Consider the following 24626-nt stretch of genomic DNA (forward strand, 5'->3'; position numbering starts at 1 on the left):
TCTTTTCGTTTTAAAATCATTTAGAGCAATCATAATAGAGTTAATGAGTGCAAAACACGTGAAGGAGGCTGAACTGTTCATTACAGGTCAAACTTCATGACTTTGTTGCAAGAGTTCATTATCCCGAAGAGACTCAGCATCCTTAGCAGTAACTTTTTGCTGTTTATTCTTTTTTTTAATCAAATAATGGCTGTAAGTTTTGTAGCTCGGAGCGACTCCTTCATTTACTCCATCCTACTTTTTTCTGCATTTCTATTAAAACACCACAACATTTTTTCTCAAGTTAGTTGCAGGCTTTGTGAAAGACCCATTTTACTTCTACTTCTACTTCTTTCCACATTTACCTCCCTGGTGCTCCTATCTCTCCTCCGTTTTTTTTTTTTTGGAGGGGGGAGGGCAGATCTGAAAGCGAAAGAATTTTTTTTAGCATCTGCTGAAAAGATTTATTTTCATACTTGATGGCTGAAGTCTCAAAGGAAACAAAAGATAATACGAAACACCAAATACAGAAATTCCCCTCACTGTGATGTGGTACCTCTGCCCCATCCATGATTTCGGGGAAAAGGTGCAGCCAGACAACATCGAATTTTTTCATACGGTGGTAAGAAATAAATATAAATAGAAATAAATTGAACAAATATAAATAAAAATTAAAATTGAATTTTTCTGGGTCTCTACTCTCCTATCCTACGACATTCTATTCCTTCACCGATTCCTTCGATTTCCTACGGTACCATCCAAAATTATTGCACTCCTATTCTCACGCATCACAAATGAATCAGAGCAATATTTATGCAGATTTGCACCTTATGAATCATATTCTCCTTTTCATGCTATCTTTCTGGTTCTTCAAACGAAACTGACGTCTTTGCAAGCGTGCGAGCTCTTGAAGAATTTGCTAAAGATGTTGTCCTGAAGTGAAGAGCTTGGAATTTTTTGTTTCTCTGCTTTATTGCTTTACAACATCGTCGTTTTTTCAGGACAGACGTTTTCTCAGAGGTTCACTCATGCAGTTATGAGTGTACGTTTATTTTTCAAAGGGCCTCTGACTTTTTCTCACTATGACACACACTAGCTTCTCGTTTAAAATACTATATTTTAGCGCCAGAACTGCATACATTCGTCTTCGGAATGTTAAACGTGAAAAAGTAGCTAGAAGCTCATAGTCAGAATGAGCTAAGCGTCGTTTCGAGAAACGAAGTTAGGTCCCATCGCTTTTCTTACCTTCTAAAACTATTGCGTAGCGTGCTAGGATTCCAGGAAAATGCAAAAAATAGGCCGTTTTTTTACTCCCTAATTTGCCCCCCCCCCCCTTACTTCAGCGTACAATCCTACTACAAAAATGAATAACTTATTAATTGTATTTCATGTCTGTCTATTCGGTACAGTCATGCGATCGCATTTTCAATCCGAGAGTAGAAGGAATTATCAGAGATTAGAGGATGTTTGGATGGTTCCGTAGTGAAGAAGAGCCGTACTCGTACAGTGGAACGGTGCGATACAATAGCTGTGACACTGTAACTGAAGACTATAAATTTCGACCGATTTTCAGCGAAGCCGATTCGAGCCACCATCTGCTGGTCGGTCGGTTTTCACCCCTATCTACTAACCTAAATCTTTTTACGAGCACATCGTTTTTGATTGTTCGGTTTTAAATGAGTGCTCTTAAGGCAGACAGTAATGAGTCATTAGTTGCAACATATGTTCCGAAAATCGCTATTCTTTTGCGTTGCGGACGGTTTGCGTTCACTTGCGGCAGAGGCAATAGGGTTTTTTTTTGGCCGGGGGATTTCGCCTATAAGAGCGATATGTGCGTGAGCGGCCCTCTGCATGGACCGAACGACCGCTGTGTGCGGTATTTGAACAACAGATCGTACCGGAGTTCTGCGTGGACGGGGGCTCCTCTTCTCTTGCTTAGATCCTTTTTTTTCGTAATCTAGTGGATCCATTTTGGCCAAACGTTTGTTTTTAGTCGTTCGCCTGATACATTGCTCTGTAATACTTTCACATTCCTCTGGCTGTTTTTATTTGTTCTTGTTTGTTTTTTTTTTCGTGACGGAATGCGGAAAGTCAAAGGAAAACTGGATAACTCACGTTCGGCGACGGGGCTTAGTCGACAACGGCATTGCAATGGCTTCTGTGGATTTCTTGCATTTCAAGTGCATCGTTCGTAAGAAAAAACGACGTAAAACTGGCTCTAAAATTGACTCAAAGGTTCATAATACATGTTATGTTATTTGCGTTTGGTATTCCATCGTAAAATCCAGAGCTTTCGGGAATTTTTATTCGTTGCGTTGAGGCAGGTCGAGCTTCAAGCTTGCTGGTGTTTTGCTTAATCTCATGATACCCACGAAACGAAACGAACGTCTTTTGAAGGTCGTCCTTCAAGAGACGTTCGTTTCGTGGGTATCCTGAGATAGTCAGCCTATTAAGAGCAACGTAAAGAAAAAAAACATAGTGCTGATTTCTTCCGAAGATAATGTTTTTAAATGTGTCTCCTGTTCTTTTTTTTTCTTCTCCTACGACAGCTGCACCTTCAAACACAGCATTAATGTTTTGCTTTTCTGGTCGTACCACTTCACTCTTGCGACATCTTCTTTGTTCCTGCCGCATTTATTCACCACTTTTTGCTTGTTGTCGTTAATGCTGTCTTTGTTACGAGTGGATGCTGCTTGTTTGTTTGCCGTTTTTCTTTCTGGATGCTGGTTAAAGTGTGTGAAATTATTTGGAATTCCAAAAATGCAGCGCACCTTTGACAAATTCAGGATTTAAAGAAAACACAAATATCCGCTGGGGAAGGGTTCATTTTATCCAACGACGCAACTCATATGTACACCCGCAGGATTGACAGAATAGAATCGAATCAAAAATCATTTAAAGCTTATTGCTGGTGGAATCGAAATATTTAACACCTCTACGAATCCGTAGGAGAAGTGGATTCCGCTTTACGATGTTTCATTTTGTCAATTCTAAAAGTGTAAGAAGATGCCTCGTTGGGTGAACTGACACCTTAGGATACTACAGGTGCCCCTGATTTCTGAATTGGTGAAGATTTTTTTTTGTGGCTTCGCTGTGGTATTTAAAAATTACGACTGAACCCTATCTATTGAATGAAGGGATCCAATATCGAAAATTCCTTCGAACACTACTTTTAAGCATTGAGAAACCGCGGGACGTTCAAGAACCGCTTCGTAATATACGTAGAGAAGCTTACTACGACCGTTGCTATACAATTCTCAGCTTTCTCACACCGTAAAGAAAGGTTCTGGAATGTGTTACTCATTCCAGAACCTTTCTTTACGCACAAGTTCTCGATGGTAATACAAGCTGTACCGTTGAAAACCTGTCCTCTTCAAACAAGCGACTCATTTGTTGTTCCTGACATATCATGCTTAGCTAAAAATGACTACAACATTTTCAGCTGATAATTTTGCCTGGGTTTATTATTAACGTATCCATAATCTAAACAAAAGGATCTCAATATTCTGGTAGCGAACACATTAGAAGTTTGTTTTCTCTACTGGCTCCAAACAGATGCGCGATCTTCTCATCCACCTGTTGCGGCTCCATTGTTAGAAAGCGAGGATTTGCACGCATCTGTCCTGCTCCTCTAATACAGTTGACACCATTTCTCCATAATACGAGGACCAGGCGAACTGCCAAACACTTTTCATGGATTACTTAACAATCCATCTCAATTTTCAAGACCTCGTATCAATATTTCTTCTTTTGCGTGTCTGCTACTAAACTCTAGAACTAGAGTCTCTCAGTTGTGATGATTCGAGCACGTTACAGAAGTGTATTTTGTGCAGGAACTCAAACGTATGGAATTTACGTCATCCTTTAGAATTTTTTCTGCTCTTTTTGGCCTAATTCTTTGAGCATTTAAGATCTTTCAAAAGCAGTGAATTAAAGAGGAGAAGGAAAGAAATTGAGATCAAGGGGTGACTGTTTGTTTTCTTCGGAAAAGTTGAAGTTCCTTGTGACGAAAAACTTCGTTGGCGCTAGGTGGGGGAGTTGCAAATTAAGCTGTGCTTTCCCTTTTCTTAGCTTGTAGCCGACTTGTTCAATAAATTATTCAATGTTCAGTACTTATTTTTTGAAAATTCGCTGGATAAATCTTCGATTCTGCTGCTGAAGAAAGCAAAAATGTCGTTAGCAAACCGTGAAAAAAAACACAGAGAAATTTCTGAGGCGACTATGGTTTTTCATTTTCTCGGAAGAGATGCTGCTTCTTCAGTCTGCAAAACCGCGCTTATCGAAGTTCAGTGGCAATTCCTTGCTAAAATCCAACTGAACAACAAATCTTACCACCTTTAATCCGGAGTGACCGTGTGGTACTCGACTTGGCTCTTTAGCAGAAAATATATTTCTCTGTCGCTCTCCGTAGCAAAGCAGAAGCATTTATGTGGTAAGAAATTTGAAATCTGTGTCCTCTTCAAAGTTCTCATCAGCTAGCTGAATCGAGTTTATATTCAGAAAATTTCGTGAGTCATCTGCATTGCTGGTTTATTTTAGGTTACACCAACAATGATCTAGCTATTTTTTACTTGAATAAATTAATTTACCTAAATTTAACCTAAATAAATAATTTAATAATAATTTTTTAAATAAATAAATATATTAATAACTATAAAATATATTTTTTAAATAATGTAACTAATCATTTTTTCATAAAGGATTCACACATGTTAGCATATAGAGGGAGAGGACCTAAAACTACAAGCGTACGGTTCCAGTTCTATACAGTGTGGTCATCCTTTTTCATCGTTAAATTCGAATTCTATCCGGACAATTTCCAGAGAGCTGAACAGATAAATCTTCTCACTCGTGCGATTCTTATCTTCTCCACGCTATAATGCCTAAGTGGATGAGTACACATTTTCTTTGATATGAGTAGATGCATTTTCTGGTGGGAGAAAAAAAAGCGATTCGATTGCTTTGTGTATAATCTGCTCACCTAATGGACTAGCGCTATGTGTTGATGATTTCTTCCACACTTTCCCCGTTCACGTTCTTCACCCACTGAGTGTTGTGCAAGAAATTTGATCCATCATTTCGTAGCCGGTGTGTATTGTTCACTTCCTATTTGCTAAACAGACCATCACCATCATTCTAGCCTGGCCCGTGCTCATCGTAACCACTTGTGAAGTAGTTCCCAGAAGCTCATCGTCGCTCATTTCATGATCGTGCACTTCCTTTTCGCAATTATCTTGATGAGTTAATCGAGCCGGAGCGGATAGATCCGAACATGAGTTTTCAGTCCACCCGTTAATGAGTTCCTTCTAATTCGACTACGGGATAATGACTAACAAAAGAATACATATATAACGTTCTAGTGCACGCATAATTCTTTTTTTCCCAGAAAAATTCTCCTTATAAATTCTTATAAATTCTTATTCTTGTAATAAATTTTAATTTTTAATTTTTTCATTTTATTTTTTTATTTTTTAAATCTTCTTAAAATTTTCTTATATATTCTCTTATTATAAATTAGCGCTCTCCATTCAACAATTACTCGGGTCACCCTGCATATTATTAAAAACGCATATACAGCCTAAGTGATTAGCAGAGAATTAATATGAGTTCCATAGCCTCTCAGCTTCTTCACTCCATCCATCAGCTTCTCCCTCTTTAAGCAAGTGGTTTTTAAAGTTCCGAAATTGGCACTTTGACTAGCTCTTCAAGGTCATACGAAAGAAAAACTGTTTTTAAACCTTTTGTCCTTGCGCTACTTTTCTTGGTATCCACAAGAATTCATTGTAGAACATTTATTTCTTCCTTTTCTTTGCTTTTTTCAGCCATTGTGTCAGAGCTAAGAAAGTCGGTCCCAGCAAACCAGCATTGTTTTTCGTGGATTAAATTCCCTCAAAGGCACTTGCACAATTCCTTATCTTATTTTAGTGAAGAACGATTAGTTCTAAAAACATCAGTGACATTAGCCGCAGCGTTTCACCCATCACTACAGAAATGAGTGCTTTGAAAGCTATGTATGTACGTATGGATCAGTGTTGGCAGTGGGTCATATCTTTCAGATCCAGGCTTTTATTCCTTCTCGCATCAGTCTAAATTGGTTGCGCCCCCAGCAAATGAAGGTAATTGTTTGAACACAACGCACCGCGATGGTGCACGGACTCATGCTTCGATTGCTTAGCCTCACCTGATCTCTGATAAATTCCCTCTTTTTGAGAGTTTCATTGGATGCAGTCACTCAAAATATCAGCAGAAAATTGAAGAAGAAATTTTTTCGAAGCTGAGCTAAATCAGCACATCTGCAACTGTTGCAAGTAAGCCAGGTCGTTTGTTTGCGAGTTCAGGAAAAAATGCCTCAAGATATGGTTATTTTCTACGATTTACCATAGGTTTGCTTTTAAGTGTTCTACATCAATTCAAACTGAAATAATTCAACTAACCTTGACCTTCAACATTCAGAAAATTTCAAATCGAACCTCTTTCTTTAATGGAATTTCTGAAAATAGGTTCAGATGCTTATCTTGGAGACGATTTTTCGCAAGACGTTCCCCCAAAAGAAACTTTCAAACCTCTTCTGGAAGAAAACCAAAAGGGCTGAATGTGCCGTGTAGCGTCAGATTTTGTCCTTCGTTTTGTTCAGCGTGCTCGTTGAATACAACGGTCACTTATCAGGTCAGTGGTCAATTTCTCGCCTGTTGGTTGCGTCGTGAACCTTCGGCCTCTACCGCCCATTCACCATTTCTTCGTTTTTCCGTCGTAACCACCTCTGATGCATCTTGTTTTCTCCTGTTCTCCTACAATTGCCCAGTTCGTTTCAAAGACGGCCGAATCCACTCGCCGTTGCGCATTTCAAGGCTTCGCAGTCGCTTTTTGCTCACTTTTCGTTTGTGTCTCCACTATCCACTTCGCGGTCAATTCTCAGGAATACAACCTGCATTTGACGAGGACCGCGTCCAACATTGCCGCCTCGACCCTCATTCCATACCTGGGTTGTTGCCCTCAAAGCGAACTTAGTAGCACTTCTGCCACCTTTTTGGCGTCTTCCATTACCTCCTCCCGTCCATAGTGCACAATATTAGTTGCATTCCCTACCGTACTCTTTCTCTTTTGTCTATTGTCTTTTTCCTATTCAGCATCAGAACGAACAAACCGTAGGGGTGAAGGTAAAGACTCTAAAAAGGTGGCTGAACCAGTTTTTTTGAAATGCTAGTTAGTTCCACCCAATGTTCTTCTTCTCGGTTCTAACAGTCTCTGTCTGTCCTACGAATGAAATAAACGTTCGAGCATCTCAAATGCAGGTGGCAGCAATCGTTGTCCATACCAGTGTGAACAGCACTTCCTGAACCTCTTTATTTTTAATTCTAAGCCTTCTTTGCTATTGACGCAAATAAACTAAGCTATTTCTTCTTGCTTTGTTAAGAACGTTGCTGTTGTGGTAGTGGAACAGGGTTCCAGAAAAAAATTCTTCTAAACACATTTTGAAGGTCTACAAGTATCTTTCTTTTGAAAACTACCTTTTTTCGAAGCCTCGTCGTCTATGAAATTCTGTGTTGAATAGGACTTCTTTACGTATCTCTAGCAAAGAATGATGTTGTTTTACAAGCTCAAATAACTTCCACCTTCAATATTGTTCCACGAGTTACTTCCAAAATTCTTCAGCAGTTTGTTGATCTCCTGAAACACTAGCGTCGTACTTTTCCTTTCATGGTTCATCCAGTTTTCACCGTCTCGTTCTCGTTGCAATTAACCTCAAAAGTACCTATTAACTCCAGATTTCAGGTCAGAACTATGTGAGCCATGATCTCGCCCTCCAAGAGTGAACTAGCAAGGCTTTTTCCGACTGAGGTATGTATGTTCTAACCACATTCGCTCCGGTACATGCTATTGCGCTGCGTAGGACCCGAATAAAAATTTGTACATTGCTTTAATGTGCTAAGAGAGATTACTTAGGTTGCAATTCTATAATTGCATGCATGGCAAATCCTTGAAGGTCATGCGGATAACCGAAAAGGCTAAAAAGCGGCTCAAATTCATTAGCGACCTTCAATTTCGAGGACGGGGAAAAAAAAGATCTGAGTTGCCGTGCGCTTCGCCACTAAGGAGAGACGGCTAAGGCGTGCACCCGCTTAGGTTCACGTGTTCCATGGACGTCGCTTCACTGCCGTGTGGAACGACGTTTTCTTGGAAGTTATATTGAATACACATAATGAACACGATGTTGAAGCAGAGCTCTGAAGAACTTCTAAGAATTGCGGAAAAAATCAGGCATCAGGCAAAGGAGAGAAGCACAAAACTATTCAGAACTTAGGAATCTAATGGAAAGAAAATATAGGTTCTTAGTTCTGTTGAGAAATTTCTCAATCAATCGATTTAAAAAATATTATCTCTTCTAGAATCGGTGGAATCCTCTATTCTAATCCTATTCTTATCTAATCCTCCTCTGATGACTTCACTAAACCGTCTTAAAGAAGAAGTTATATAGAACGAATTTGTTTTTTCTCGGATGTATGTACGCATTCGAAACTTTTTCGATTACCGTATTCTTAAAAAATAAAAAAAACAACTGTTCACTCTGCAGCATGTATGTAAGTCGTTTCTTTCTATCTTCTTCTTTCTAATCTTTGCCAAACTTTCAAATTAATGGATTTCAGAGAGAATTAATAGTAGAAACGACAAATAATACTTCGGAAATGCACTTCCAATATATCCGACACATTAAAGTTCATGTAATTATTCTCTACTTTACTTCGCTCGCTGAGGATGAGTCTTTTAAAGGCACATCCAAGATGAAAACATGCGTAGAGGGCTCGTAATTGCTAGGAGATCCCTTAATGTCTGTCACAGAAATCTAAAGTGATACTCTACTCTAAAATCTATCCCATCCCTCACGGGCGGTTTATGGAAAATTACGCGATATAGTTACCAATTAAAGTAATACTTTGAACTACTCGATTTTTTTTTCGTATCAATGTTCAAAGAAATTTAGTCCGGCAATCATTTTTTGAATAGTTAGATGTTCGCAAAAAAATAATCTCAAAGTGAAAAGTATTGCTTGCTTTTGGATTTTTCTCCAAACGAATCAATTGTCTCGGAACCTTTGAACGAGTCAATCAATTTTTTTTCAGAGAGAACCGGCATTAGGTTGTTGTGGTCGCATTCTTACGTTTCTTCACTATCGAGGAAGAAAGCACAAATAAACGTATTCGAAAAATTTTGTATAAGCTGAAATTTGGTGACATCTGAAACTTTTGACGCTTTTCAATGTTGCTTAAAAAAGGGAAACCTTTGCCCGCCATCGGGGCTACATACAGCAAAATAACTAACTAACATAGCAATAATAAATAATAATGATAATAATATATATGATATATAACAATAATAAATAAAAATGCTGTACTTTTCGAGTTCCCTCAGTTCTCCTCTTCGAGGTTAGATATCCGTCCCTTTAGCGCAGCGAATCAAAATTCCAGGTTGTGTTAGAGGTATCACATCATGAATCTGGAGAGTTACGGATTTCCGGTATAGTATTCGTATATATTGTGGGAGGAGGGTGATTCCGTCCATTTTTTCCTAATTGCCGTAGAAAACGGCCCGGAAGATACGGCTTCGAGCGTTCCGGCGCACTATTTTCTACAAAGAGTTCGATTGGAGCGCGCCAGCCCTGTGCGGCGCCGCATCTTCCGGGCCGTTTTTTTACGGCAATTAGGAAGAAATGGACGGAGCCACACCCCTCTCCATAATCTACTATCCCGTATACGAATACTCCACCTGAAATCCTCACCACCTCAGATTCGTGGTATGCTGCCTTTAATGGCGTGGCTTCTGCTTTTAACATACGCTTATTATTAGAGAAGATGCCGAACGATTTGTTAGCAGAAGATCCTGTCGAAAAAAAAAAACAGTTTTTCAGAGAGGTCGCTGACCGAGAAAGTCTTCTTCGTAAGAAGACAACAAACACTGTGTCATGTTTTTCAAAGAGGTCGCTGACCGAGAAGGTCTTCTTCGTAATAAGACAACAAAGACCGTTATACGTGGGCTGTACACCCCCGCTGTACTTCCGGAACCCCCTGAGTTTCTTTTCTGATGTAAAACTAGTTTATTTCAATAGGGGAAGAATTTCTAGAAATATTTCGAGGACTTTTATTAGAATTCACAGAATTCATTACAATTAGATAAACCCAGCACCTTCAAATCTGCTGAACACATGTGCTTGGTGGTTGTTTTATGGATAACTTTACTTTTGTTCTAATGTTCGATCAGGAGAGTGATTCGAGAGTGACTTCATCTAATCAACTGAAAAAAAAAATCCTGCTATGAAGTTTCTCTGAAGACCAATCACTATCCATTTAAGTTTCTATGGCAGTTGTTCCATAAACCAACGAAATAGGCTCTATTGTGCCAAAATGCCTTATTCCTTTAATGTCATTAACAATTTCAGCCAAACTATTGCTGTTTATCCTTCCTTCCTTTCCATAGTATCTCGTTTTCAGCAAATCAAAGTTACGCAATTGATGAGAGAGCCATTTAAAAATTACAGAAGTACCCAAAAATCATCTGGTTCCTGTTTTCCTAAAGCTACTAAAAAATTGGGAACCAGAGATGAATTTTGAGGGAAGGAGTAAACTTGTACTATAAACAGTATATGATCGAAATACGCGCCACTCGCAATTCTTGCAACGTCCGCCTGCTTAAAAAAAGATGTCGTCACTGAATAATTATTGATATTGATTCGAGAGAATTTGGAAAAGAAATCACATGCATTTCTAGTTCAAAAGTGCGAAAGTTTGACCTTTCTTGAATCTTGGCGCAGAGATTCCAACTTGTCGATAGTCAAATTTAAGCAACAGCCAAGCAAGCCATTGTTAACAAACTTTATTACGACTAACGTTTCGGCGTCGAAGCCTTCGTTAGAGCCTGGAAAGTAAGAACATTTGCAGTATATCCTCTCAAATGCCTCATCCAGAACAAGTCATCACCCCCTAAGATATTACACCCGGAAACAAAACCTAAAGAGCCCAAATCGTAATGCCTATCTCAGTAGCCGCGTTGCCGTGATGTTAGCGGATATCCGCGTGCTGCAATCGCTGGATGCGGCATTTGAGAGGATATATTGCAAATGTTCTTACTTTCCACGCTCTGACGTAAGTGACAACGCCAAAACGTTAGCCGTAATAAAGTTTGTTAACAATGGCTTGGCTGTTGCTTAAATTTGACTATCGACAAGTAGCATTTCTAGTTCGTTCGGTACACCTCACCATGGATTTCCCACTTACACCGGGCTGGGATACAATGATTTTGATTGTGCTACATTCGAAAGTGCTAAAACTAATTTTCTTTGAGTTTTCCAGGCTCTGACGAAGGCGATAACACCGAAACGTTAGCCATTGTTTAATAAAGACGATCAATACCAATCTTGGCTACAGCTCGAGGAAATCAATTAAAACTAATTGTGTTCCAGTTCAGAACAAGTATAATAGTTTAGGCAAATAAAAGACAGTAATCGCAGCGAATCCACACGTTGCTGATGTCACGTGGTTCTTGGAAAAACTACTGAAAAACTATATAATATAGTCTATAAATAGAGTTTTGTTCAAAATATGTTGAGTGGGTGTCTCTCCATGTCTTTCATGACGGTGACTCCACCTCAGTAATTTTCCACTCATTTAATTATTACCGATTTGTATTGAAAAACAGTAAAACAGTAAAAATAAAGTATTTGTACAAATGTGCAAAGCTACAACAATCGAATAGAAAATATAAAAATGAAATAATTTTTGAATCGAAATACTTCACAGAATGACACCAAATACAAACACCCACTACAACGATCGCAGTTGTGCGATGGGGAACTTTGAAGGCAGAAACGAGGACGATGTTGGAATCTTTCCAGTAGAGACAGCGATCATGAGCATTACGGCGACCACGCTCAATTCCCCCTATGTGCCCTGCAAAACAACGTGGGAAATAGCCTTTTCGATCAGATATTCCTACGAGGCAACCAACAACGTATCACATATTTGAGCGCAGGCAAACGCACTGCGCCTGCTAGCGAATAGACTCTGAGAACTATTCACGTTGTTTTTCCGGTAGATTTCGTGGTGCCCTGCTTTTAGGGAAGGGCACCACTAGTATAGCTGAAATAGAGCACGAATCGATATGAGTGCAGCAACGATGAAGTGAGCTAAGCATGTCGCTTTTAGCTTAGTCGGGTCAAAAAGACATGGAGATTGGTGTAGTTGCGTAAGCGGCCGTGTTTGAAGCGGTGCGGTGAAGCAAGCGGTTGTGATTGAAGGGAACCTTTCCTACCCCCATTGTTGCATATCACAATGATCATATCTCGATTCCAACCGCTGTCTGCAGCTCGCCGCTTCGAGCGTAGCCGCTTACACCGAGCTTCATCTCGTTGGTTGTGCCAGAAGCGATTACCTCAGCTAGTGACACCTCACATTTACTTTACTCACATCGATTCACGCTCTACATTAGGTTCAACGAGCTTTATGTCGTTTTCACCCGGCTATAGCAATCGAATAGATGTAAGCAGATTGAATGGGCATAGGCTATTGAGCAGGAATTAGAAGACTGTTGATTGACGCAGCATCTGAAAGGCAGCGCTACAACGCGAGTCATCGAGCATTCTTCGCTTCAGCTTTAATTCACAACAATTATTGTGGAATTTTTAGGTTACAAGCACGGCATCGGCCGTTCTTTCGACATCCGTCACGGATGCTGGTCTTTCATTTCTAGCCGATCATTCACTTCTACTAATCGCTTTCGTTTTTGTGAGTGGTCGTTGACGAATTCGTCTTTTTTTTCAATTTATTTACTTTCGACTTTCATTAACTACTTTGATGGAATTTCAGTTGATTGTGATCTCAGTGGCGTTGTTGGCTGTCCTCATACAATATCACTGTCGTGAAAGATCGTCAACGCCAGCTCCTACTCCCGCACAATGGACAACTTGTAGTACAGGTTAGCTTTTTCTTGCAAAAGATTCTATTCGTCCTCTAAACTCTTTCCTAATATTCCTAAAAATAATCAGTGAGTGGGGATTCGATTTAAAATGTGTAATGGGTCCACAGCGGACAATGGTTGTTTTCTTTCACTTTTTTCGTTCCTTTTATGTACACGGCATGGAAGCTAATCAAATTTGCAATTTCAAGGACAAATATTGAATATGCACGTATGACAAACAATGAATTATTTCTTCATTTCATAAAATATAGTCAATAGTACAGTGAGCTAAATTTGGACCCTTATTGTTCAAAGTCAGTCGTTTTGATTATCTCCCGGTTAGAAAGCGATAGGCTCTCATCTACCAAAAATAGCAGGGATATCCAAATGTACTTCATTCTTAAAGAGGAAAAGAGCTTTCACCCTGAGGTTAAGGCTTGATTCATTACTATGGCTACCGGCCATAATTTATACTTGTATTTACACCTAATGTTAGAAAAAAATTGGGTGAAAGAAATTTTCCAATCATTTTGTACCTACATAGTCGATTGATTTCTTTATTTGTCAACACTAAAATCAATCCAGTAAGAAATCAGAAAGAGAAATCCTTCCATTGACCGGCTTGAGCAACACGGTTTGCGTTCACAAATAAAGATTTCGTTACGCTATGGCCGAAATGACGATTGTTTCTTAATTAACCAATTAAGATTAGAATTTTAGGTTTTAACAATAGATTAATAATGTGTTACTATTTCGTTATTTCGTTTCTATTTCGTTACTCTACGACCGAAATGAGGATTTTTTCTAAATACATAATATGACAGCAAGGCTGAAGCCATATAAACAAAAAAAAATGGATTCATCATTTTTATATGTTCAACACTATTAATCTATGTTCACTAGTTTTTTTTTCTGTTTTTTTCACTATTGACATTTTTCACTATTCATTCATCCTTCATAACTATTGATCGACTTAACTAATTCGCAAACACAATAAGAAAGTTCGGGGAATTTTTGCAATAAAAGTAAACCATTTAGAAAAATTTTAGGATAGATACTGTATCTATTAATGTGTTCTTCTTTCTGCTTAAAAACACTTCCAAAAAATTGGCATAAATAGATTTATACGAATGATTCAAACTCCCTGATCGATATCTACTGCTTGAGAGCACCGCAACTTCCTATTGTTGCAAATAGGGACTCCGGATGGCGGATCCACGACTACAGCTTGAATTCCATAACACTATTAGAAGGGCAAGATATGAAGCGAGCAATGGAAGTGATTATGAGAAATATAGCGTATTAGATCACTAAACAAGGGCATTTAAATTCAAAAAAATTGTAGAATTTCTGAATTCCTAGAAGAAACCCTTCCGTAATAGAAAGAAAAATAGGATACGCTTCTTAAGTGATGATATTTCTCTCAGATCCTCCTCAAACTCCACCATAAAGAATAGGTGTCAAATTCATTTTGTCTCGTTCGCCTTTATACCGTAGAAAGCATAGAAAATGAAAAAAGGATAGAATAAAACGATGGAAGTGCAGAAAATAACTTCTTCAGAGAGATCAATAGAACTCGAAATATCCCCCTCAAACATCTATGATATAATTACCAAGGGCGAGTTTTTCCTTCAGAACTGTGATTGCATCCTTAGGAGACCAGAAAGATTACTCTAAACTTTGGTAGAAAATACATAATAATTAAATATTAGCGTAATATATACATGGAATGTAGACTGCTTGGTAGCAACCACCAGACGAGTCGTTTTTCATTTTTGGTCCTGGAGAGCAGCGCTCAGTCAGTGATAAATTCACCTCAGAAACATTATATTAGTGATATTCAGAAACGCCGCAGGATGAGATGTGTGTGTTTTTTTCCCAATAACGCATAATTTCTACTTTTTTGTTATCTTAAAAAGTATAGAAACATTCTCTTTAGCGTGTTAGGGCGAAATTCAATGGTATAAACACTTTCCTATTCGAACCAAGTCTCTTTCACCATAAAACATCATTAGAGCACTTATTTGAACACAATCCAATATATTTTAGATCCTTATTATATGAAATCCTGAAAGGGGCATTCTTAATGTGTGATGAGTCTCGATATTCCAATGGGTTGAAGGAAAAGTCTTGAGCGTTTTTTTTTCTTACTTAAATATGTACATGAAATAAAAAGTGTTGGGAAAGTGTTCTAAATTATTATTAAATTACTAAATTATTCTATGGTGGACGTTCGCGTTTTACACGACAATACTGGCTCGATTTCTTCAAATTTCATTGGCCGTTATTTTTTTTCTTCCGATTATTAAAACACAAGCACAGGATTGTGAAAGGAGAAAAAACAGAACCTTTTCAAAATCAATTTTTTTTTCTCCTTGACATTTAATCGACACTACAAGCACTGAAGTTGCTTCTGAGATTTCTGTCGGATTTGAAGAGTACCATGTGAGGCATGTTGATTAAAGATGGACAATTTTTGAAAACCCTAAGCGGAAAATAACTGAAAATGAAGTTTACAGTACAAAAAATATGTTCTCAGTTCTTCTCTTGTTTTGTGAAACACTGAAATAAATCTGGAATTCTTCCACTATGTATAAAAGCGGAAACTTCTAGTTCGAAAATTCCGTTATTTGAAAAGACCAAATCAGTATATTTCCAAGTGTCTCTACCAATACATTACAAAAAAAGAACAATAATTAACAACAATAAACACAAACAAACAATAAACACATCAACATTAACCCCTACAGCAATTTGAATACGATTTTCGGAGTGTTGAATAACCTTGAGATAAGTAATGACTGGTACTAAATTAGATTTCGTGGTGACTCTTTTAATTAGTCTGAAACATTTTCAAATCTTTTAAAATGGAACACATTGTGAAAAAAAAGTATAACACCTTTTTCGTCATCTTAAACATGCAATCATTTTTTGAGGGGAAAATTTGTCACTTGCAATTATATTATGGAAGATACGTTCCGTATTTCAGTGACCTCTGTGAAAAGCGCAATTTCATCCTTCTATCATTTTATTTTATCTTGTTTTCCTTTTTCTTCTGCTTTCTGTAGTGTAAAGGCAAACGAGACGTGATGAATTTAACATCTTCTTTTCATGTATAGGATTTTAAGCGGGAATTGAAGGAAGTATCGCCAATTATGAGGTGTATGTATCTCATCGCTTAAAATGTTATCCTGAGACCCTGAGACTATATTGAGATCTGTCCAGAATTTCCTTCCTCTGTAATTGATGCACAAATTATCGTATGTAGATTGATACGCATGGATGACGTTTCCCAGGGATTTCCACCTCCAATTAGGTGTTGCTGCCTTTCTCTGAAGAACAAATTACATTCAGGATAGCTATCAATTACTAGCATTTTTTGCGAGTCACATTGACCTAAATGCTAGGATGTGATTTCTTCAACTAGCGCCTGATGCCACGGCGCCGATCTTAGAGCGTTTGATGCGAGTGGAAATTGTGGTGTGATATTTGCGTATTTGTCCAGTGATGCACAAAAATGCGGCCGGCCTTCATGAAACCACACACAAACACTATGCGGACATTGGTGGGCTGGCTTGGCGCCGGTATGCCTTACGCGCCCTTTGTCGTCACAACATCGTCGTCATCCGCTTGCCGAATTTGGATCGACGTGTCGTCGACCGGACCTGCACACCTACACCACATCGAATTCTCACGAACTAGGCCATATGTTTCCTGTGTTGGGAAGTTCACTTTTGTAATTATGCGAAGGGAACTGACAGATTAGTGAGATTTCAGTGAATCTGCTTAAAAGTACTTTATTCTGAACAGATAATTTCCAGATGTGGTTGGGCAAAAAGTTCACAAAGGATGCCTTCAGCACTTTCGTTATTACGAAAGTGCATATCGGCAATGAGCACTTTTTTTTGAGAATTTCATTATTCATCCAATTTAGGAGTGAGCATCCTCCACTCGAATATCTGCCGAATATGTTGATTTTAGCATAACAGCGTTTAGAAGCATAAAAACAATAAAGAAGTGCACACATTCCGTGTGGTGAACATTTTTAGTTAAGCCTTTCTTGAACACACTTTTCCTAGAGTATGAGTAAGTAACGTAATTTAGTACCATTGGCATGTAACGTCTCGATTCACAATGCTTTACGTAGCCTTTTGAGAGGAATTCCCATTAAATGCCCTATTGTCAACAAATGTTAGGACATTTGGCAAACATTGTCGTTTGAGTTTCATTCCACATAATACATTTCCGCTTTCCGTTGGTCTACAATAATTTCGGGCATGATATAAAGCTTACACTTTTAGGAGCAGAAGCATTTCGAGCGATTTTTTCGCTCTGTTCTCACACATATCATCTGGGGGTTCCACTTTTCTGGATGGGTAAACATCCAAATAGTTTGAGCGCATCTCAGGGTCATCGTTTGTAATTTGCATCTAATGCCATTGCCGAACGTCTCCCGGTTTGGTTTTCACGTTCTAAAAAAATTGCGACCTACGTATCGATGCATGGCTAGACGTATCCAGACGTTTCTAATAAGACTATGTTTGAGGTTAGTGTAGAGGACACCCCTAGCAAGAAAAGAACAACCTGGCTACTCAGATATACCCTTTATATTTACTTTTTTTGACGACTAAAGTTGTACTTTATTCAATTTTTTTCCAAGAAAAGCCACTCGCAAAAGTATATTAAATTTGCATCAGCTTCATGAATACATGATTTGATTAGCTTTGTTCCTTTTCAACTATTCTTCGGTTTTCACATCGACGCATTCATACTTTGATGTCTAGAAGCCTCATTCTTCAGCCGAATGTTGCACATGTTGCAGCCGAATGTTTTTGGAAGGAACTCAAAAGTGGTCTCCTCACATTTTAACTGTCACTCTTTGTAAAAAAAAGCTATAGAGTTGATCTAGAAAAATTTAGAATGCGTTCGTTATGAGATGCAGATACTCAAACGATAGATACAAATTTTTCGATGAAATTTTCGAAAATTATCTGTAAAAGAAAATAGACGTAGAAAAGACGATTTTATTCTGCAGAAAATTCAATGAATGAGGCTTGAAAATTTTCTTTATTTGTCTATTATTTTCCAGTACGAACCAACAACCAACGATCTTTCCGACACGGGAAGATTGTTGATTGTTGATTCGTACTGGAAGTAATTTTTTTACGAGTCGTTTTCGACAATATCAGCTAAAAATTCATGTTGCAATTCGAATCATCGCATATTCAGGCACTATTTTATGTGCGTATCTTTCTGGATTAAATGTTTAGCTTTTTTCGTAAATGGTAGTAAATTAGTAATTTTAAGTACTTGGTAATTTAGTAAATGCTAAAACTTCAGGAAACACAGTCTTTGCAATAAAAATAATTCTAGAATAATATTATATTGGTTGCTTAGAATAGCGCCATACTTCTCTATAATATTTCATATTTCTTCCGGAAAGTCTTCAAAAAACAGTTTTCATCGCAGCCGCTCAGCCTCGAGGGCAATCTTTTACCACGCTGAAAATATGGCGAACATGGTGAAATGGTTAAGCGTGTCATTTCAAATACAGCTCCCCAGGGTGAGCAGTGCAGTAAAATAAATTTTGCCAGCGAGCAGATTCGGCATTCAGCAGAACATTTCAGCAACCCCACCGATGTTTCGCACTTTTCTGGTTAATTCCTCTTTTCTGGGTGATAATTCCCATCCATGCTAGAGTACCGATAGAAATGGCATCAAAATTTTGCCACCTGTCCTTCGTGTGTGTGTGAAAAGCTGAGATGCTTCCCGCTGTGTTCCCACCAGAGCATTTCGACGCAATTTATTCGTCGAAAATTGGTTCTGAAGCTAGTCGTAGTTGCTTCACGTAACCGATTTATGTGGATATGCCATTTCTGCAAATACATACGTTTGCTGCCAGCGTTGCCCCGGCAATTTGCCATTAATTTCCATAGTTCTACGTGAATGCTGCATTACTTTTGTCTGCATCACTCAAAAACAAGGCAATTCATGCATTTTGTGTCACCATAGCATTACGAAGTCCTCTGTTCAACAACCTCACTTGACTGCTACACTTTTTTTCGCCTTTTGTTACGGAACACGAACAAGATAGGCTTCTCGCCGTGGTGAGAAACCACGTTGGTGACGAACATAGGCAAACATACCGCCTTACCGCCTCCGCTATTCGAAACAACTATTTGACATTTCGCTTAGCTTTTCCTCCTCGAATAGTTCAATCGATTTCCTTCGAAATTGAAATTGTTATTGTTGCTCAAAAAAGCACATTAGTGTGTCCATACTTTGAAAAACAACATCTACACTCATACATTACATCCATTTCCTCTTCAATTACCTTTTTTTGTTTTTCATGAGGTCATCTCATCATTTTTGAATGAGATCCAGAACAAGCGCATAATGAAGCGAGTTCTATCTCGTATCTTTCAACCCGTTTAAAAATGATGAGCACGGCGGCTGGATTTTGGGCCACGCAGCTGAAATCTTCCAAATATCCCGCTAGTAGCGAACTCTTATCTTGCCGAGATCATGTTCACCTTCAACCTGTAGCTTTCTCTGCTGTCTTTCGATGGGACCTAGGTGTCAAAACATCCAGAAAGAGCTTCAAAACCGAATACGACCCGATGTCACCGTAGCTGTTCGTAATCGGAACTCACAGAACTGAACACTAGAGAAAAAAATCCGTTTTCTGAAGGTAAATATGGTCAGACACTATTAATCTTTACCTTGAGACTGCGCATAAAACTCCGAAGGTTATGTTTGAATCTTTCCCTTCATTGAAATCACGAAATGGTGAGGAAAGATCTCTTTTTTCAACTTTTTTCGAATCACTTTACTTACTGTATTATGTAACTACCGTATTATGGTGGATAATAGCAGAGATTTCTATTCTCAGATGTCAAATGCGGCTATTTTATAGACGTTTCTCCAAAAAAAGAACGTAAGTACTGATCAAATATGAAAATCAGTTTTCATTCTAACTACACTGTTATAATGCTCTACGGCAATTCTGGTTTTTTTCAATTGTAAAAATTTTAGAGTAGTTCATTCGAGAATACAAATGTACTGCCGATTTCCTGCTGAAAAAACCCAAATGTCCCTGTAATAACTATTTTTTGCATTGTATAGCTGCAATTTCGGAATGTTGCCGGGCCTACGTAGTTCCTCTTGCTCGATATTTTAAAGAATGAGCACCAACAGCATAATACTGGTTTTCTTTACAAATAGTTAGAAAGAAACGTATTTTCTTCGCAGGAAAACTGGTCCTGTTACTCATAACAGGGTTGAATTCGATGAACTTCAGTGAAATTAAGAAAATATCAGTGAAATTAGCATCTTCGTTTCGTGCATGTTTCTAATGTCTGAGGAGCTCCGAGCTATTTGAATAACAAATATTTTCCCATGAATTTTTCATCGTTTCCACGCTTTCCACGCTGGCTAGTGCATCTGAACCGCTTGTGGTTGGCGCGCCGACGACGCCGATGTTCTAGGTCAATCACTTCATACTCACTTTCTCAGCCAACGAAAATTCTCTCATCACTTTCGCCGTCGACCTAATAATAATAATCTTCTCCGAAATGCTAATCACTCAGTTACAAACGCCCGTAAATCTCTGGTGTCTCTGCACTTTGCACAATCGTTGATTTGTCTGTTTATCTGCCGTTTCTCCGTTCTCATCACATTCTCTCGTCTCTTATTTGTCGTGTGATCTCACGATGCAAAACCAGCTCAAATCGTGCGCTTTTGCCCGCTCCATCCGCTCCCAGTTATTCCGCCAACCTACTGTAACTAGTTACAACTCCTGTTACCTGCTCGTATAAATCGTTTAATTCGCGATATCGCGGTAACACAATCGGTACTGGTTCGATTTCCACTCTACAGACCTCGAACAACTCTTACTCTCGATTCCCTATTCTTAACTGTGATTTGGAGCATTACAAGGTGCAAACTCGTCCATTAAGAGGAGGATGGGTGAAGTATTTCTAAATCCGGTGTTTGATTCGTCGGACTCGGATTCCGAGTTATCCTATTCGAGTCGATATCGATCAGTATCGCATCATTCGCTTCCGCATCCACGATCTAGACATTGGTCGTATGCTCCTTCAACCGGTAAGTCAGCAAAAAGAGACTAACTTCTTTCGTACTATTTCTTTTTTTTCTTCCTTGGCTTCAACTTGAACAAAACCTACAATATCTTTTTGGAAATCTAAAATTCCTATTCATTAAATCCAAATACATCTTTCTTTTCTTTCTAATTCTCATTGGAATAAATCAAAAGAATTATAGTTTATTGCTCCTATATTCATTATTATATAAAGTATAAATTTGAAAATTCATTGTTGTACGCGACCCGTCCTTTACGTAGGCATTGCCTCGTCACTAAAAAAAATTTGATGTGCAAAATGGGACAACCTAGAGATCGCTTGAAAATGTTGACGGAATAAAAACTATTGGATGTACTAATTTTGTCACATTTCTTCGTTTTGGGCAATCTCTCGTTTCCCTCGACAATAATTTTCAAAAACGACTCAAAATATTTGTTTTTCGAATATTTGTGGTGTATACTGAAGCTTAGAGAGTTATGTCACATTTACAAGTTTTTTTTTTCATCGCCTAAAGACAAGAAATGAGTTTTACAACGAAATAAAGGGAAAATAAATGTATTCAAAGGAAAAATGTAAAGCTGATAAACTAAGAAAATCCTCATTCTCTGATTAACTCTCGAAATCAGTCCCCTTCAAACGTTCCAATAGACATTAAAGGTATGTAAGCTATTCTTTCAGTATCCTCTACGTATTCAACCGTTGGTCTACTGCAGCTCATAGGACCAGATTTGCGTCAATCTCTCTCAGGTCTCTTAATACCATCGGAGGCGATCGTACTAGAATCCATAGTGGGCAAGGGTGAGTTTTGAGGAGGCAGTTTCGCTTTCTTTTTTCCTCTCCTACGGCCTCAAAAGCCTAGTTCCTCGTCGGGTCCGATCGGTGCCCGGGCAAAGCGGGACTTTGAAGTGGTTCCCTCTCACCGTCGCTGCACATACGTACCTCTAAATGCGTCACTCGAACACCAGTTCTCAACTATGTGTACTATAGCATAAAAGTTGTTTTCTGGCTAGACACGCCTTGTATGTTCAGTGGAGGGCACGCATGTTCCGGAGAGTGCCATGCATACGTACATAGGTTAGTAGTTTGAAATGACTTCTTCTGAGCGAGGACTTTCGCGAGGGCTGGTTTCGAACCGCAAAACAACAGTGATTTGTTTGAAACGTTGTGCAGCAAACCGTCGCCGAGTTGTTATTACGATTCGAAAGAAGGGGAACGAAGGTGAGTAGCGAAGCTCTGCCTCTCGGGAATCCCTTCCGGCAAATTTCAGCATTCTTCACTTTCTGCATCGTAACACCTGCATTGAACAGCATTTGTTGGCACAAGACGACAGCTACTCATTTCTACTGCATCTCACAGCCACAAAGTAAACATGGGAACGTTCGACGGCATGTGAAAGAAAAGCGCTGGTGATGAGATCGAATCCTGATCAGCTGATTTGCTTCCCGATCAATGTTGGATGCTACGCAATTCGAAGCTTTTGTTTGCGTGCTCAAGAATTTCAGTGAACGGTTGTTTTCCAGGGAAGAAATCCTATTCACTGGGTTGGAATGTTGATGGGAGCCACCTTCGATGAAAGATCTTCCTTTCATGACAGCTGATGCGAAAAGCAAAAATATTGTGACCACTTCAACTAAAACTTAATCAGTTGTCATCACGTGGATTTTTGCGAGGAAATTTTTTTCCTTCCGATTAAATCTCTTATAAAAAAAAGAAAAAAAATCATCAAAGATTCGTATAAAAGTGGTAAATGCTGCAAAGTAAATTAATTAATTCTGCTCTAAACGCAAACCTGTTTCATTTGAAAAACACGCAAGCAATCTGCTAGCAAATGGCCTCTACAATTAAAAAGTGCCTAAAAACTTGATAACAAGCTGAGCTCGAATCCAGCTGTAAGCGCTAAAAACTCTGGAACAATTTTACGAAACATTGCAGCTAGTATTGTGAGCGATGTGTGTTGACATACCTAAAATCGCTCTGAAAAATACAGCTCATATGGTGGATTTCGTGAAATGAAATGCTATTCTTTACGGGTTCGCAGTGTCAACGCTTCAAAACCGCTCTAAACCAACCGAATCTTACATCATTCCGGAATTGACTAATTGGTAGCGGATTTTTGTGAGCGGATAGGGACAATGACTGAATGCTCCGATGGGAATGGGGGCCTGCAAGTTATTTAGAAACGTTCATTAACCTCTTCACTTCCGAACTGAAGCCAAAAACGTTTGCCTATCTCAGTGAGGTTGATCTGCACTAAACACTTTTTTATTCCTAATTCCACAGTTTCAAAGTTTATAAAACACTATCGCTGCCTTTTTCCCATACTTCGAAATACGCATTCGTTGTTTATGTAGAAGCCCAAAACCATGACTACAGTATGCTTCTACCATTTACGTATATCTCTTCTTCGTCTCTATTTTGACATTACGGAGATTCGCTGCACAAATAGAGCTTAGTTGAGTCGAGTGGCCGGAATGTGCAGCGAGTTCAAAGGGGTCGCAAGTCTGTCAGTGGAGTTTAACTCGAATCTGAAACTGTATAAATAAAATTGATATTTTTCCATTTTTCTCAACCGTATCAAGAGAAAAATGCAGATTCCCCGGAAATTATTAACCGATGTTAACAATGTTTCACTATGAATCTCTTTTAATAATAATTTCAGGATATTTTGGAAATGTGTATCGCGGTCATATGCGAGACTCATCAGGTCGAACACATCCAGTTGCTGTGAAAACTCTTAAAGGTAGGTTTAGAATTGTTGTTAGACTTAAAACCTAGTAAATTTCCAGAGACTTCTAGAAATCTGTGCGGGTTTTTTTTTGGCTAAACACATAAGATATAGCATATTCCTGAACATTGGTACTCACATTTTTTTAAAGGATCTGTTGAATTTGTGTGAAATTAGGCGTCTATTTACATTTTTCTGGTTCATTTTTTTCACTGAATCAAATTTTATGCTACAGAATGTTTACATACATACTCTGGAACTTCTTAGAAAATCACATAGTTTTTTTTTGTATAATATATTTCTCGGTAAATATTTCATTTAGATTATTAGAGGAGGATACTCTTAGACAAATTCTTCTTCTTTCAGGCGACCGATCTCGAGATATTGCCCACATCGAGAAATTCCTACGAGAAGGAATAATTATGAAACATTTTGACCATCAACATGTGCTCTCTCTAAAGGGAATAGCAATATCCCCATCCGGAACACCTTGGGTGGTCCTACCTTTTATGGAAGGAGGTGACCTGAAAACCTACATCGCTGATCCTAACAGAGTTCGTGTTTCAGAGATTTTGCTTGATTAGATTTGCCGACTTCTGTGCTTTTTCTCTCTTCATAGCTAAATTTCAAAGTGTCTTTTCCTTAAGGCGTTATGCGTCCTGGAACTTCTCGATTTCGCCTATCAAGTTGCGCAAGGAATGGCGTACTTGGCAGCTCAACATTTCGTCCACAGAGATCTTGCTGCAAGGAACTGCATGTAAGTTTAATGAGGTCTACTTACTCAGGAATGAATGTATTGGCTCGTTTATTTCTCTTCTTCTTTGTTTATTGTTTTGTGTTTATTTTGCAACACAATTAATAATAATAATAATAAT

At 38.6% G+C, this 24626-nt stretch overlaps 1 protein-coding gene across 3 annotated transcripts in view; it reads left to right on the forward strand.

The window, feature by feature from the left end:
- Positions 1-7770: 7770 nt before the first annotated feature.
- RB195_000806 (uncharacterized protein) overlaps positions 7771-24626 on the forward strand; it is a gene marked incomplete at both ends in the record, with an annotated part of 21715 nt that continues 4859 nt past the window's right edge. The window contains 8 exons of one of the 3 annotated variants that reach the window (XM_064197332.1): positions 12471-12506; positions 12654-12752; positions 12834-12942; positions 20863-21030; positions 21705-21824; positions 23686-23766; positions 24118-24305; positions 24399-24508. In XM_064197332.1, the coding sequence (XP_064053214.1) occupies positions 12471-12506; positions 12654-12752; positions 12834-12942; positions 20863-21030; positions 21705-21824; positions 23686-23766; positions 24118-24305; positions 24399-24508 (911 nt within the window). Of the gene's footprint in view, positions 7819-12470; positions 12507-12653; positions 12753-12833; positions 12948-20862; positions 21031-21704; positions 21825-23685; positions 23767-24117; positions 24306-24398; positions 24509-24626 lie in introns of those variants that run through there. The other 2 variants (XM_064197334.1, XM_064197333.1) reach the window with 2 other exon arrangements.

The sequence above is a fragment of the Necator americanus genome, chromosome IV, assembly GCF_031761385.1.
Source record: "Necator americanus strain Aroian chromosome IV, whole genome shotgun sequence".
Classification (NCBI taxonomy): Eukaryota; Metazoa; Nematoda; class Chromadorea; order Rhabditida; family Ancylostomatidae; genus Necator; species Necator americanus.